At 43.6% G+C, this 16,965-nt stretch overlaps 1 protein-coding gene across 2 annotated transcripts; it reads right to left on the bottom strand.

Moving 5' to 3' along the window:
• Positions 1-70: 70 nt before the first annotated feature.
• SLC51B (SLC51 subunit beta) lies at positions 71-15,755 on the bottom strand. 2 transcript variants are annotated; one of them, XM_067555570.1, is made up of 7 exons: positions 15,580-15,755; positions 13,222-13,354; positions 7,656-7,752; positions 6,568-6,942; positions 5,787-5,909; positions 3,623-3,713; positions 71-1,224 (listed from the first exon to the last, which is right to left on the bottom strand). In XM_067555570.1, the coding sequence occupies exons 3-7, from the start codon at positions 7,693-7,695 to the stop codon at positions 1,002-1,004; spliced, it is 852 nt and encodes a 283-aa protein (XP_067411671.1). In that variant the 5' UTR covers positions 7,696-7,752; positions 13,222-13,354; positions 15,580-15,755; the 3' UTR covers positions 71-1,001. The 2 variants fall into 2 exon arrangements, with proteins under 2 accessions (XP_067411671.1, XP_067411670.1); XM_067555569.1 differs by lacking the exon at positions 15,580-15,755 and having other exon boundaries at positions 13,222-13,418.
• Between the last annotated feature and the right edge of the window lie 1,210 nt (positions 15,756-16,965).

Genomic DNA, 16,965 nt, shown 5'->3' with positions numbered 1-16,965 from the left:
CACGAAGCTGATGGCATGCATATCAAACACAAGCAGCCGCGTTGTTGGCATTTCATTGTTTAAGCAATAAGGAGGGAGAGATTTTTAATTAGAATGAAAAAAAAAAGTTGCAAATAGAATTGCTGCAGAATATACACTTCAGAGTCTGTAAAAAGAATGCCTCCACACTGAAATAACGTGCATTTTGTAGTGTTTTTTTACAGTGCAATGTTCCTTTTCAAAGACTTTGCCAATGGAATACTCTTTTAGTAGGTGGATTTAAACAAAACCTTTTGTGTGTAAGGTTGATATATTTTCCATTTGTCTTAAATTATTTGTGGGTGTCTCTATTCTAGGCTCTCTGTGGAGAATGCTGACTAAATCTTAACCAAGAGCACAATTGACAATGACTAGGCTATTTTCCTTAAGAAAGGCTAAGTACTTTATTTTCCTTTTTGTATATGGTTTGGGGACAGTAACTGCTCTGCTTCTGTATGGAGGTGCACTTATCTGCAGAGTAAAATCATGTATCTATAAGTATGCAATTTCAATCAATGACTTTGGACAATGTTTTAATAAAGGCGACTTTTGAAGAAGCATCAGCACATCTGCTTAGCTTCAGCGTTTTCTTGATGAATCTGCACAGAGTTTTTTAAAAGGGCACATTCCCTGGCTGACCGCAGTACAATCCTCCCCCTTCCTTCTCTGGTTTGGTTTATGTAATTGTTTTGCAGTGGAAGCGAGTGACAGCTGAGAGCGGGGGGCAAAGCTGGCACGTCGGAGTATCCCTGGAGCCAACAGACAGCAGCAGGTAAGGATCAGGCCATATTGGCATCAAAGGAGGGGGACCATACTGTATCTGAATCCAGAGCTGTTCATGCTGAGGAACCTCCTCTGCTATTTCTTTTTATTCCACTTGATAAACTGTGCTTAACTTTCAAAGCTTGCATCAGCATGAATTTAGGTACATGATACTTTCTGAAATATTCGTCCAGGCTCTAAGACTTGGATTCCGTTTGCCGTTACACATCCTCCTCACGCTTGTCTGCATACAGGGCTGTAACATTGCCATCCTTCCACTGGACCAGCACCTCCCCTGGCCTTTGTTCTTTTGCCAGCAAATCTTGTGTTTCAGGATTCAAGTGACTATCTTCCTTCAATTGCACAAAAGGTGGCTTGGTTTCCAGCTCAGCTGGTTTTGCGGCTTCGGCAGCTTGTTTATGCATGAGGATAATCTTCCTATGTCTAATGGGGAGGGATAGAAAAGAAGCAAGAAGTGAAACAGCAGGCTAAGTGTGGGTTTTCGTGCAGCAGGTGGGGAACTAGCATATGCGGTACTCAGTACTCTGTGTACATTAGCTGATGAGGTTCCGAAAACCCCAGATGCATCAAGTCGTGTAAGTGAAGTCAAGTGTTTTAGTACACACAGCTGCAGAGTTCATATTACTACAATATCCAATCCAACGAACGCCAAAGAGAAAACATAACACACCAAATGGTCTAAATCAAACGCCGAAGACCCAGCAGGCAATCATCAAAATTAGATGTACAGTGTGACTATTTTATAAGAATTTGCTGCTGCTTTTTTCTTCTTTTAGATGAAGAGAAAACTCTTACGATTATAGCCTGAGAGAGGTGCAAAGATTGTTGCTTTAGGAGAAAACTGTCGTAATTCTCAACTCTGTGGTGCCTGACCAATGTGTTTTTAGCACAGCAGAGTGGTGTAATGCTTGTTATTCCAGCAGAATTTAGATTGAGGGTTGAGCTATTCTCTGATTCTCTATTTGACAATGATTAAATCAGATGGTTGCTCTAGAAACAAGATGGTGTGAAAGTTTATTTTGAATAGGTGAGGCAAAGGGGCAGATTTATCTTTTAGGTACATATTCATCTGACATCATTATAGTGTCTGAGCTCCCCACAATCTTCTTTAGATGGATCTTTTCAGACGATAGCGCTGTGAGTTAGGGAAGTGCCATTATCCTCAGTTTACATATGGGGAAACTGAGGCTTAAAAAGACTAAATGACTGACCCAAGGTCATACAAGAAGTCTGTGGTAGAGCAGAAGACTAGGAAACTGAATTGACTGCTAGGCCTGGTCTAAAAGGAATGAGCATGGATCTGGGATTTCTTACACTGTGGGAATGTGGCATTAAGATGCTAAACCTCTCTCCGTGCTTCACTTACCTCCTCCATAAAGCAGGGAGAACAACAATTGCCTGCCTTTGCACAGCACATCAGGAAACAGATCAAAAGCATGATGGAAATGCAAGGTGTTAATTCTTATTGATCTAATGTTCCAGATGTGCCAGTGATTTTTTTTTTTTGGTCCCCTTTGCCTCACCTATTCATAATCATTTCCCTGCTGGCCATTCGGCAGCCATCAGATGGCAACGGCTTTCAGTCACTACAGATGTGCGGTGTGTGCATTTAAGTGAGTCACCTAGTGGGTAAGTATGAATTGGAGTAGGTTTGAAAGTGGCCCGGTCTTTCTTTGGACACCCACTGGAATGATTTCTTGGGTCACTTCTGATTAAAACCAATCATCATACAGATCCCATTTAAAATAGCACGTTCCTCAACCAAAATCCCACAGGTCGAGTCCTGGCTGGTGATGGGTGGGTGTGTCAGGGGGAAGAAGCCAGAAAGCCCAGCACCTTTGTGCGCCTGGGGAGGGAGAAGCCAGAATCCCTGCGCTGGTTGTCTCTAAGCACAAGAACGGAGGGAATTGCAGCCCTGCCCCCCTCAGGAGCACATCCACGGGGCACTCTGTACACACTTCGGCAGCTGTCCCTCCTGTGTGCGCTGCTCCACTGTCTCCGGGGCCTTGTTCTCCCTAGGATTGCCACCCGGATGGGTTTTATCCGGACAGGCCGGTTTTTGGCTTCTGTGTCTGGGTGCCATTTAGGTTTCCAGGGGTCTGGTTTTCAGGACCTGGCAACTCTAAATGGCACCTGAACTGAAAGCCCAGTTACTGCAGGCTAGGGGGAGGCGCTGGCTCATTAACCCACGCCAGCCCCCGCTCAGCCGGGACCACCTCCTACCTGCAGGCAGGCCCCTTGAGACAATTCAGTGAGCAACAAGGGCTGTGGGGGAAAGGGATGCGTGACGGGGCGGGGCTTGGGAAAGAGGCGGAGAAGGGGGCAGGGCCTAGGGTGACCAGCTAGCAAGTGTGAAAAATCAGGACAGGGTGGGGGCTCACAGGCACCTATGTAAGACAAAGCTCCTAATATCAGGACTGTCCCTGTAAAATCGGGCCATCTGGTCACACTAGCAGGGACTTGGTGGGAAGAGGCGGAGCAGGGGCGTGGCCTTGGGGAAAGAGGCGGAGCAGGGGCGTGGCCTTGGGGGAAGAGGCAGAGCAGGGGTGTGGTCTTGGGGGAAGAGGCGGAGCAGGGGCGTGGCCTTGGGGGAAGAGGCGGAGCAGGGGCGTGGCCTTGGGGGAAGAGGCGGAGCAGGGGCGTGGCCTTGGGGGAAGAGGCAGAGCAGGGGTGTGGTCTTGGGGGAAGAGGTGGAGCAGGGGCGTGGCCTCAGGGGTCCAGTTACCAGCAATTAGAAAGGGGGCAACCCTAGTTGTCTCCCATGATGCCCCAGCAATGGTTTTACAGCCTCACTGTACCCTTAAAGTTCTGTGTGGCTTACCTGTTTCCCACGATATTTATTCCGAGGAGGAGAAGACCCAGAAACAGCACCACAAAGGACAGGGCTAGAATGGAGTAATTCCACGTAGATGCTAGAGGGAGAAACATCGACGAGGGAAGTCAGTGTGTGCAGAGCCATTCCGGCAACCCTGTTTTACAGCCATGTATTTCCAGGGGTGCTTCGGGTAGTGCCGGGTGGATCAGTTTGGTGCAAATCAGCTGCACGATTCGGGGAGCGCAGAGAGGACTGAGGTGTACCACTGCCCCAGCCCTCTGCCATGGCGGGGACGTGATGAAGGAGATAGGCCCAGGTAGTCCTGGCAAGTGACCCGCATCCCCACACTGCAGAGGAAGGTGGGAAAAAACCCCAAGACCTCAACCCATCCGACCCGAGGAAAAATTCCTTCCTGATCACACCCATGACGATCAGTTGGATCCAGAGCACGTGAGCAAGAACCGATCGGCTAAGCACCCGAGAGAGAAAATGCCTGGTGCCGCCTCAGAGCTCTGGCCCTCCTCATCTCCAGCCCTGGCCGGCCCTGAGGCTTCAGAGGAAGATCACACAGGATCTGGCCCTCGGTGCATGCATCTTTAACTAGCTCTTTAATAAGCTTGCTGCCTGAGGGTCCCATCCGCTGAAGGCCAGATCCTCCAGGGTTTATAGACACCTAACTCTGGGCCTGAATGTCTCCCGCAAAATGCCTGAGCACCTTCCGCTCCCCTTGATTTCACAGTCAGGTGCTGTGAAAGGCGGGACCGTTCGTGGGGCAGCCCCTGTGACCTTGCATGACCCGCTCGCTCCTCTACGTGCTCCTAAATAGCCTGCTCCTGAGGACACAGCGCCTAAGCTGTGTACCCCACCGGAGGAGCACCCCCCGGCAGCTGCTTGTACTGAGTGTAAAGAATCGGGCAGAATTAAACCTCGAAAGGGGCGATCATACATTGCCCCAAACCCCAGAAGGAAGTAATGCAGGGCTGAAACAGCAAGTGGACCTTATTTGTCCTGGTGTGTTATCAGCAAGTAATCACAAAAGGTCCAGACCTGAAGGCCTTACGCAGGCGAAACTCTATTGACTTTGGGATTTGGCCCATTAAAAGTTAATGTGTAATGATCAAACTCCGTGGCATGCCTGAGTTCTTCAGCACGCTCTTTTCTGGATTTAATACCAAAAAGGTTTTGTGTGCCAGCCTGCGGAGTCAGCTCCAGCACAAGACAGCCCGGCTTTTTCCCTTGGGCGCTAAGACTCTGATCCTGCACCACAAAAGTCAAGGGGAACTTTGCCATTGACCTCAGTGCATGCAGGATTGACCGTACGTGCTCCGCTCAGCCCATCTTGATCCGTGCTCCTGCTCTGCTAAACAACCCATGATCACAAATCTTTGCTCCAATGGCTGGAAGACCTATTGAGCAGAAAGGTCAGCCGGCGCACTGGAGCCATTCCCATGTTGGCTGTGGAAATTTGCGAGGGAGCTCACGGCAATAAGATGTCTCCCATCCCACTTGTATTTGCCTCTTGGTCCTGGAGGGCCTTCCACAGCCAGGGAAGGACCTAGGTTTGTAAGATCAGCAGCAAGCTCTGCTAGAGTTGGTCGGGAATTTTATGATGAAACATGTTTTGAGAAAATGCTGATTCATCAGCACTGAAACTGTTCATGGGAAAGGGCCGGTTTTGAAAATCACCCAAGTCTCTCTCACCAAAAAAAAATAAAAATAAATAAAAAATTGGGGAAAAAAGGTTTCAAAACTGTCCAAACATCCCATCTCAATGTGTTTGAAACAAAAAGTTTCATTTTCTGGCTCAAAATGACTTTTTGTTTCAAAATTTTAGTTAATCTATACTTTAAAAAAAGGTTAGAGTGGTTGACGTGGAAACCAAACGTTTTGAAATGATCAAAACTAAATATTTTGATTGATCCGATCCCAATTGTTTTGAGATTACTGGTTCACAAACATTTTGAAGATTTGGACTTTTCATCCTCATTCCGCCCAGGAAAATATTTCTACATCTCAAAAACTCTCATGGGATGGGAAAACCATTTCTGGCCAACCTCTGTGGTTGGAATAACTCCCCTTGCTATCTGCCACTGGCGTAGAAGGTTTATAACCCCACGTATGCTTCCACTGCAACCCCTGAATGGTTAACATGTTTATTTATGATACCTACAATCTTCTCTCCGGAAAAACCACAGCGCTTCCTGTAGTTCTACAGACATATTGTCCGCCACCTGATCGTCCGCATATGTGCTGGTAAGAGCCATTGCGACATATCTGCTTTCCTCTGCCTTTGCTGTGAAAAAATAGAAAGATGGACTGGATATGCACAAGATAAAAGAGCCTCGCTACTTGATTCACAGGGCTGAATGTCTCTTGTTTTGCATGTACACTCGTGCAGGCATGACACAGGTATGCAAAACGGGTTTTTTTTGTGGGCACAGCCAGTTGCATGTGCAAAAGTGAGCATGCAAACAGTTTACAGCTAAAAATGTGGCTCAAGGTATCCAAGGTACGGGAATCTAAGTGAAATGTTTGTGATAGCTCCATATGTATCTTTGTTATTAATCAGGTTTTCTTACTTATGGCCAAATCAGTTGTCCATGGAAGTCAGTGGGACTTTTATCCTTGATATCAATGAGACCAGATCTAGCTCTTTTATACTCAAATCTTACCTATTCCTAAAGGGACTGAGAAATCTGAAGTTGACTTTCCACCTTATGGGACCTAGAGTATCAATACGTATCTGCATGTTTGTTAAATAAATCTTTTTATCATCGGTTGGAGACTGCTGTGTAGTATACAGTGTTGATGTTTTTCAGCTGTTTGGCTGACACTGCAGGTCCCTTTGTGTGTGATATACAGGATTGTAAAGACACAGAAAATTCACTGCATATTGGCAAGCGTTGCATGTGTTTAGTGAGTATCTTTTCTTTTTGGTGTCTGATGCTTACCTGGCCTCTCATCACATATGCTCTGCCCACTACTGACTCGCCATTGGGAATCTGGACTTTCTGTCTGAGTCAGCGAGGCTTTATTCTTATCTGCTGTCAGGTACGGATGGGTGCTACCCACAAGATGTAGCGTGAAATTAGCACACTCCCAGTTTGCATGTGCTGCACTTCCACAGGGACTTGTCTGCACTCTGTTGGCTTCTCCTGTAGACAAACATTTCCTGACGCCTTGATTGATCAAGAAATTGTCTTGCCAAGACCACTGCTGGACATCTGAGGTGGGATTACAGTCCTCTAAAATCACATGCTCGTCTGTTGTGCTGGCTTGTAAACACCGCTTGGCTTTAGCATTTTGAATCAGAAAACCCTGTGTGCCTGCAAAGAAACCAGAGCTCGAGCACAAACCTCCTGTGAAGATGGGACAGTTATCTGCAAAGCATGGTACAGACAGTTATCAAGTCAAGCAATCTTTAATGTCTAGGGGAGCAGACAGGATTCATGCAAAAGTGAATTGCATGGAGCTCAGCTTCCCTCTCTTGGGAGGACTGAGTCAATTCTACTGGGATTTGAACCTGTTGTTGTTCCAAGGAGCCTAAGCGTTTCAGACCAGAAGGAAATCCTCTGCAGTCCTTTGTGAGCTGCTGCTGTCCAGCTATCCACTTCCCCATCAACATCCCCAGCTTACAACCCAGCTGCTCAGCTAATCTGTGTTCTGGCTCTCTGTTTCAATGGAATTTAAGGGGAATATCAAGTTCAGCTGCTCTTGGTTATTTCAGCCCTAGCACATTTCCGCTATGGGCAGTTCGAGAAAGTCCCCTGCTCTAGTGTGTGTGTGTGTGTGTGTGTGTGTGTGTGTGTGTGTGTGTGTGTGTGTGTAAAATGTGGCAACTGTGCAAGATGTGGGGAAGCAAGCGTGCATCTAAGTGGGGCACCTAACCCAAGCCCAAAAGTGATTTATGTTGTAACCCTGATCACCAGTGACACCTGCTCAGCCTGAGGTGGGCAAGAGTTCAAGCTGAGGTGCTGTGTTGGTGTGCGTGGGCCGCTCCTCACATTTGTCCCACACTTTCCCACAGCAAAGACTCTACCTGGTGCCAGCAGAAAGAGGATTATCCAGAGCGACTCCATAGTTGTAGGTACAATTCTGAAATGGAAAGGCTTCTTTGAAGTATGGTATATGGACACCTGGGAAGAGAAAAAGCCAGGAGGTTATGAATACTTTCTTGATACCCTGAGACCGTGGGTTGGGGCAGTTTGCTAGTATTAGAAGTCACTGCCTATATCAATGCGAGATACCGGCGCTGCTGTAACAGGCTCAGAGATGGTAGGCCAGCGTGTCCATTTTCCAGTGCTCTCTTCCAGCTCCTTTTAAATGACACAAGCAGTGGGAGATCCAGCCTCTTCCCCTGCCTGATAGACATTTGTTCTGATGTTCAGCTTCAACGTCTGTGCTGCTTTTCCTCTGGCGACACTAGCCGAGCTGACTGAATGGGATGCAGAGCTAATTCTAAGAGCCACCCAGGGACTGGCTTTCTCTTGAGCAGCCCTTGGCCTGCTGCCAGGAACCAGTTCTTTTCCCAGCAAGACTCCTTTCCTCTGTTCCTCCCGTCACTGGCTCCCCTGCCATCCAGCACCAGAGGCAGGTCTTGCACACGAGGGGGGAAGCTCAGAGCATCTGGTGTCAGTCAGAGAAAAGCAGAAGAGACTGGGCTCTGAGAGTGGAGAGCACAGCTTCCCGAAGGAGAGGGACGCAGCTCCCGGTGCCAGGCTGAAGGGAAGGGGCCTCTTGTTCCTCGAGTAGCACCTCAAAGCAGGCTCCTCTCTCTCCTCCCCGTAGGCAGAGCATCCACCGCCCGCCCCTTAAGAAGTCGTCAGCTCCTACGCTCGCTCTGCGCGTTCATCCCAGCAGCGTGTCTGTCCCTGGCAGGAGGGATTGTACCTGGTGATGGCTCAGTCCCCACAGCCCATTCAGTCCTGAGCCTTTTTGCTGAGGCTGCCAACAAGAGGGCTAATTACCACAATTAATAAATTCATGAATGGTGTGAGGTGGGGATACTTGCCTGCTAAGATCTGGACTGAGCCCATGAGACCCCATTTATTCAGGCCACCAGACGGTAAAACCTTTGTCACTCCCAAACTGGGAGTTTGAACAGTGACTTACCTCTAGATAAATGACTCTCTGTCCCATCACTAGTCTCTGAGCTACCCTGTCGCCACATGTGATTAATTATTATATAACCATGTAGAGTTTTGCATCCATTCCATACTCTGGCTGTAATTTGCAATAACTCATATTATTTCTTCTGACCCCAGAACTGCCCAGGGTAAATTGCTTACCAACAGATTACGCTGCTCAGTGCATGCTAACAAGGATCCTTCTGACTATTATATGAAACATTTGTCCTACTGGTTATTCACCTTCTGATTGATTTTTTTTCTGGCCACAGGTCATGGATGACAATTTCCTAACAATTCAAAGTTCACATTTTTATGGCCAGCTAAGCATGAAGGCTCAGTTCCTTATGACAGAAAATCATGCTGTAGACAGTACATCTGCAGGTATGATTCTGTAATGTCTTACATATTTTACAATAGCACTGCATTTTAGAGAATGAGCATAAACCCTCTGTCCACAGGAAGTGTTAAATTAAAAGGTACAGTGCCAAAAGTGAAATCCCTGCAAGCTGCATGGAAACTTTTTAAAGACGCCATAACAGAGGCTCAATTTAAATGTACATCCCAAATTAAAAAACAGAGTAAGAGGCCCAAAAAATGTGCCACTCTGGCTAACCAACAAAGTAAAAGAAGCAGTTAAAGGCAAAAAGGCATCCTTTACAAAGTGGAAGTTAAAATCCTATTGAGGAAAATAGGAAGGTGTATAAACTCTGGCAAGTGAAGTGTAAAAACAGAATTAGGAAGGCCAAAAAAAGAATTGGAAGAACAGCTAGCTAAAGGCTCAAAAAGTAATGGCAAAAAATTCTTTAAGTATATCAGAAGCATGATGCTAAACAACCAGCAGGCCCACTGGACAATCGAGATGCTAAAGGAGCACTCAAGGAAGATAAGGCTATTGCGGAGAAACTATATTAATTATTTGCTTCGGTCTTCATGGCTGAGGATGTGAGGGAGATTCCCAAACCTGAGCCATTCTTTTTAGGTGAGGAACTGTCTCAGACTGAGGTGTCAATACAGGTGTTGGAAGAAACTGATAAATTAAACAGTAATAAGTCACCAGAACCAGATAGTATGTACCCAAGAGTTCAGAAGGAACTAAAATGTGAAATTGCAGAACTACTAACTGTATGGCATGTAACCTATCATTTACATCAGCTTCTGTACCAGATGACTGGAGGATAGCTAACGTAACACCAATTTTTTAAAAAGGCTCCAGAGGCGATGCTGGCAATTACAGGCTGGTAAGTCTAACTTCAGTACCAGGCAAATTGGTTGAAACTATAGTAAAGAACAGAATTATCTGACACATAGATTAATATGATTTGTTGGGGAAGAGTCAACATGGTTTTTGTAAAGGGAAATCATACCTCACCAATCTACTAGAATTCTTTGAGGGGGTCAGCAAGCATGTGGACAAGGGTGATCCAATGGATGTAGTGTACTTACATTTTCAGAAAGCCTTTGACAAGGTCCCCCACCAAAGGCTCTTAAGCAAAGTAAGTAGTCATGGGATAAGAGGGAAGGTCCTCTCCTGGATCAGTAAGTGATTAAAAGATCAGAAACAAAGGCAAGATGTAAATGGTCAATTTTCAGAATGGAGAGAGGTAAATAGTGGTGTACCCCAGGGATCTGTGCTGGGACCAGGACTGTTCAACATATTCATAAATGATCTGGAAAAAGTGGTAAACTGTGAAATGGCAAAATTTACAGATATAAAATTATTCAAGATAGTTAAGTCCAAAGCAGACTGTGAAGAGTTACAAAGGGATCTCACAAAACTCGGTGATTGGGCAATAAAATGCCAGATGAAATTCAATGTTGATAAATGCAAAGTAATGCACATTGGAAAACATAATCCCAACTGGACATATAAAATGATGGGGTATAAATTAGCTGTTACCACTCAAGAAAGAGATCTTGGAGTCACTGTGGATAGTTCTCTGAAAACATCCACTCAATGTGCAGCAGCCATCAGAAAAGGTAACAATGTTGGGAATCATTAGGAAAGGGATAGATAGTAAGACAGAAAACATCATATTACCATAGATCCATGGTAATCCCACATCTTGAATACTGTGTGCAGATCTGGTCGCCCCATTTCAAAAAGATGTATTGGAATTGGAAAAGGTACAGAAAAGGGTAACTGAAATGATTAGGGGTATGGAAAAGCTTCCATGTGAGGAGAGATTAATAAGACTGGGACTTCTCAGCTTGGAAAAGAAACTACTAAGGGGGGATATGATAGGGGTCTATAAAATCATGACTGGTGTGGAGAAAGTAAATAAGGAAGTGTTATTTACTCCTCATAATACAAAAACTAGGGAGTCACCAAATGAAATTAATAGTCAGCAGGTTTAAAATGAACAAAAGGAAGTATTTCTTCACACAATTCACAGTCAACCTGTGGAACTCCTTCCCAGAGGATGTTGTGAAGGCCAAGACTATAACGGGGTTCAGAAAAGAACTAGATACGTTCATGGAGGATAAATCCATCAATGGCTATTAGCCGGGATAGGCAGGGATTGCTGTTTGCCAGAGGCTGGGAATAGCCAACGGGATGGATAACTGTGGCTATGCTGCTTTGTATACGTGCACTAGCGCAATGAACTCTAGCGCAAGTATGTGTACACGAAAAGGGGACTCAGACCCCTAACTCATAGTGTAGACATAACCTTTAGATCACTGGACTAAACTCTCTGGATCTGCACCGTAACCAATTCAGAATTAAGTTTGCAGTCCTATCAGTGACTCTCCTGTCAGTCCTGTCACCAATCACCCTATCACCTGATCAGTCCTATCACTTATCAGTCCTATCAGTGACTCACCTCATGGTGTCTAGGTGTTTGACCCTGCCCACTGTGCTGAGGTTACTTTATTGCTTTGGTACAATTTGGGGAGCTCAGGAAAGAGAGATCCAGTTTTCCAAATTTCCCTAGCTTTTGTTAATTTCAGGCCTGTGCACAATGGTGTCAATATTTCATCGTTTTTGGTGAACATTTGTTTGCCATGTTATTTTGGGTGACTGACTTTACACCTGCAACATTTCATATTCTTTTCAGACATTGGATTTTCACAGGGAAACATGCAAAATTCACCCCATGTTCTTTTCAGAGAAAATACAGATGCTCATCGGCCAGGAGTTTCACAATTCAAAAAAATCTCAGGCTTTTCACTCAAAAACAGATTCTGTGGAACTTTGCCCATTTTCCATGCAATTACACCCTTTTTACTAAATCCCAATGAAATGTGGAAACTCAAATGGTGAGATTGTCACATTACTAGTGAATATTTTATACAGCTCCAGCACCCAGTCCTGCAAACTCTTACTCCTGATAGTACTCCTTATGCACCCAGGCAATCCGATCAATTGCACACGAGTAAGTTTGTGAGATCAGGGTTCTAGATATTGGATACATCACCTGAGGATCTAGTCCACAAGTGTATATTTCCACCCCCTGTTGTGCACAGCATATTGCATAATCAAAATCTATAGCCTAGAATGTCGCAAATACATCCTTCCATTTTATTTTGTGTGTTGGCTTTTATTAAGTTTTAACATTTTAGGCCGTTTACCAAGAGATATGCTGTGCTCAGTCTGGGTGCACAACTCCCAATGATGTTGATAAAAGTGCAACAGCAATCTTTTGACTACCGGGGGACAAATCAGATTAGCTGGCCAGCAGACCTTGAAGTCTGCAGTCAAGGTCCTCCAACCCACTGTGATTTATCTTGTTGATACCAGCAACAGATGCGCAGTTCAACCTTCAGAAAGGCCATCTGTGTGGAATATCTGATAAGAAATTATTTATGTCCTTCCTGTCTCCTTACCTGATATTCATCATACAATATATTACAATACAATTACAATAATCAAATTTTGGGATTAAACACCTTGGAAAATTGTACCCTTTTATCTCTGTTCAGCTGGAGTCAGTTTGTGGTGATGATTGTCTAGTAATTGCATTAAATCTTGCATGTCATCACAGGTATTGTACCTGAAGACTCCCACCCTAACTCTAATACTAAACTGGCGTGCAAGGTGCAATATCTTGTAAACATAAGTCACTAGTTTTGTGTCCAAGAAAGTCAAACTTTGCAATCAGTTCAACCAAAGTTTTTAGCACTTGGGAGCAAAACTGTTTAGAGGAAAAACTTCTTACAGGAAAAAATATTAAAACAGGGAGGCATTTTTTTTATCATTTTTTGCCTTTTGCATAGTTAAAAATCTAGTAGCAAATCTACTCAACATTTTTCAGTCACAGCGTTTTTCTGATTTTCTATACAGAACTTTATTATTTGAATAGGGGTATATCCTTCTTCCCATCCAATTCCCTTTCTTAACAACAAAAGGACACACACTCTTTTCTTAAGACTATCATGTGGACTTTACACAAAAATCTCCAAGAATTCCCATAATTTTAACTTAAAAAATAAAAAAGAAAGAAAATATTCTTTAATAATACCTAAAATTTAACTCACCAGAAAGCCAGCAGTTCTCAGAGAAAAGGAAATTACATTTCTTTTGTAAATCTTGCTGTCTGCAGATTTGACACTATGCAGCACACCACTCAGTACTTCAGTTCAGCAGTGAGATCTTCCTGCCTGCTACTTTCTGTAAGTCACATGCAGTGATTCATTCTGCTGCTCGTAATCGTGTGGAAAGCAGAAACCAACAGATGTCTTTTTCAAAGTCCCAGAAAATCACACACCCTCTGATATTGGTTCAATTTACAACATAGGGTGAATGAACTTTTCCCCAAGATGTACTTTTAGAACCTCCCATTTATTTATTCAAGTTGTTGGCATATAATCATTATTAAAAAGGAGATCTGAATAAAACTAGCTACTGAAACATACCACTCTGTTTAAAAATATGTTACACAATATGGTTTTCTGGGTCAACCTTTGCAATGTGAAACCATAAAAGAAACGTTACAGATATTGCCCAGTATTTGTAGATAATAACATCATTGCTATAGCACCTTCCCACTGGGGAATCTCAAAGCACTTTACAAATGTGAATGAGTTAATAAACAGTCCAAAACACCCTTGAGAGGCAATATCATCCCCATTTTACAGGTGGAGAAAAGTGAGAGAGCTAATTTATTATTATTAATAATAATAATAATAAACATTTAGAGGCCTAAGTGTAGATGTGCTGGGCAAGCTCCAACTTCAGATCTGAATTTGATCTTTTTGATCTGATCATTCTACATATTAATATGCAAAGTTATGCTGTCATAGTGTAGGTTAAGTATAGTAGTAAACAGAAGAACTGTAAGACATATTCTGCAGAGGAAAAGGCGTTAGGATATCTATTTGCTGTATATGCTATAGTGGCAGAAGTTAATTCTGCAATCCCCTGGAGAGAGAGGAAGAGGGCTGTAGCACAAGCATTGCAGTTAGCCAGAGCAGGTTCCTTGCAGGTAGACTGCAGTGATTAACCGTAAAACGTTGCAACATCATCATAATAATGTGTAAGTGTTGGTTTTAATGCCAGCCATATTTGAAAATAGGGATTAATGTCACAGGAGCCATTAGCTTTTTTATGCTTGTCTCATCTAAGCATCCTAGTGCAAAACTGAACAGTGCACAGAAAGGAAACCCAGAAACCATTTCAGTGGTGAGGTTCCAACAGCCAGGTATGATGTAATAGCATATGTTTAGGGGATTGTGGTCACAGGCGCCACATTCTCTCCCAGTTTTCAGCATTTTCTGATTTGAATTAAGGCCTCTTTGGTGTTAAAGCTGTGTCCTGCAACGATTTGATTCCCCCTCCGTATCCAATTCAGAGCATTCTCTGCCTGCCCCTATAAAATCTTATCCCACCAATGCTCAACCTCCCCAAACAGACAGGATTTACTATTCAGTTTCAATCTGGCAGGGAATAGGATTATAGTTTTTCATTCAAAATCCATTCCTCAGGGGTATGAAGGTTCACTCAGCCTGAGGAGAGACACTTAGGGCCAAAAGGCAGGGGATTTGCTGTGACATATACATTCTCTCTCCCAGGCTTTCTACAGTGTTTTTTCCTTCTTCGTTCAAGATGCATGATTTATAAGTTCTCTGTCACACTGGACACAGCATTATTACCATTCCTTGGGAGTCTGCATGACTTTTATTTCCCCTTTAAATGATCATCCATGATGTGTCCATTAGACTGAGCAAATAGTTCTTTCCACCATCACAATTCTGTCACACACCCCTCCGTTGAAGAAGATCAAGGGGGTGAGGGAAAAATTTTGACCTACACAGACCAATCACCAAGTGAAAGCATGGCACAGCCGGCACCAAGGTCTTTCCAACATAAAGCTGATCATCTATATTTTAATAATGCTGTTTCCCCCAACCGGTGTCTTAAAGCCCAGCCACGCTGCGTTTGGCACTATAACCTACATTTCCATGCTTGAGTGCCTACATAAGTGATGCATGTTAACTCATATATAGGGGGCCTAAGGAAGTGGCCCAATTATTAGAAGCTCTGACCATCTGCCACTCCCACTGAAGCCAGGAGCACGTATAATACCTTCATGGTGATGGATACACTCATGTGCTGCGTTAGGGCAGCTTGCAGCAAAGATGTCTGAAAACTGCACTATTTGGTCCTTGGAGGACTCCTCCTGCATAGGGCATCCCCAGTGGTCTACAAACACAGCAGTTCCCATGCCTCCCTTCTCCTGGTCACAGGAATAAGGTGTGTAGTTGGGGGAAAGGGTGTATGGCTGAGGCTCCCTGAAGTCCCGCTCCACGGTCTGTTAAAATAAAGGAAAAGATTCCTTCTGGCTACAATGAACTCATGCCCCAGTGATCTTGGCTGCCGCCTTTTGTATCCCTTACCTGAGCTGTAGTGAATGCTCTTCAGCTCCACCCATGACGTAGGCCAACCTATAGCAACTACTGTAGGTGTTTGACTTGATGTGTCCATTGACCACATACACCGTGTCACTGGAGATATCTTTCTACTTCTCTGATATTTTTGTCTAGGAAACAGAAGTACAGATAAAACATGGCTTTGTGCTCTATTTCCTCCGCAGATTTGTCTTTGGCATTTCTAGGAAGAAACTAGACTCCGTCCTTGGCATTTGAATTCTGCTTATCTGTTTGTATTACAGTTTTCTGATCTCTTCAGTGTCTTTGACCCCACACACCTGGTTACAGAATAACTAAGCTTTTTTTTTGTGTGCAATGTACAAAATCAGAGTTCAAATCCATTATAAAAGCACGGTCTCTGAGTCTTTTATTTGAATAACAATAAAAATTGTTTCTTTAACTATGCAATAAACATTTATATCCAGACAATTACAGCCATTTAATTACAGCACATGCACACTTTGTACAGTGTGTAATAATAAAATAGCTAGTTAACTATGCGGTCACGTTACAGTCATGAATCAGTTCTTTGGGCGTAAAATATATTTGAGTGACTTTCAAACCATTTCATGAAAGCACCAGAAACAAAACACTAAGTATTTTGTAAATGAGTGTGGCAAGAATTCATAATGAAGTTTCAGTATTTCCAGAATCCTTATATCTAACTACTGTCAGCATGAAGGGAACGCAAATGGTACTTTTCTGAGGCTTAAATTTGCTCTATTAAGTTACAAATCAGTGTGAAAATCTAGCAGTGCAGTACTGAGGAACCAATCTGATATGTTGTGAATCATTAGCTAGAACTAATACTATCACTAGAAAGCCGGAATCTTTTATTCTCCGTTTTCCAATGGTGTCAATATTCATCTCTAGCTCTTATAGACTCCTGAGATTAAATCTTGACACTACTGGAGTCATGGGAGTTTAGCTGTTGACTTCAAAGGGGCCTGGATTTCACCCCAAGAACCAGGGTGGATTGATTTAAATCAAGGTAATTTAAATCACCAAGAAAATCATTGATTTAAATCAAGTTTCACACTGATACTTCTTCACATATTTCTTAAACAATGGTGCAAATCTGATCCCTAAAACATGTTAATTTACAACACAATACAGCATTTTACAACATCTAAGCGGGTATACTTTGTGTAATTTTTTAGATAACTTGATTTTTATTAATTTAGGAAATAGTTCATAATACTCATTACCTGTGTCAAGCTGCAGATGCAGCAGCAATACATTAGGAATGGTAAGAACTAAATCACACATAGAGACACAATAGCACTCATATTTTATTAAACTAAATCTTAAATGTTACATAAATGTTTCACATTTGCAATTGCAGCAGTCTCC

This window comes from Emydura macquarii, unplaced genomic scaffold (genome assembly GCF_026122565.2).
Source record: "Emydura macquarii macquarii isolate MOO-44397 ecotype Brisbane River unplaced genomic scaffold, CSIRO-AGI_Emac_v2 contig_1644, whole genome shotgun sequence".
In the NCBI taxonomy this organism is placed as follows: Eukaryota; Metazoa; Chordata; order Testudines; family Chelidae; genus Emydura; species Emydura macquarii.
Note: the sequence above shows the minus strand (reverse complement) of the source record. Positions and strands in the feature narration are given on the sequence as shown.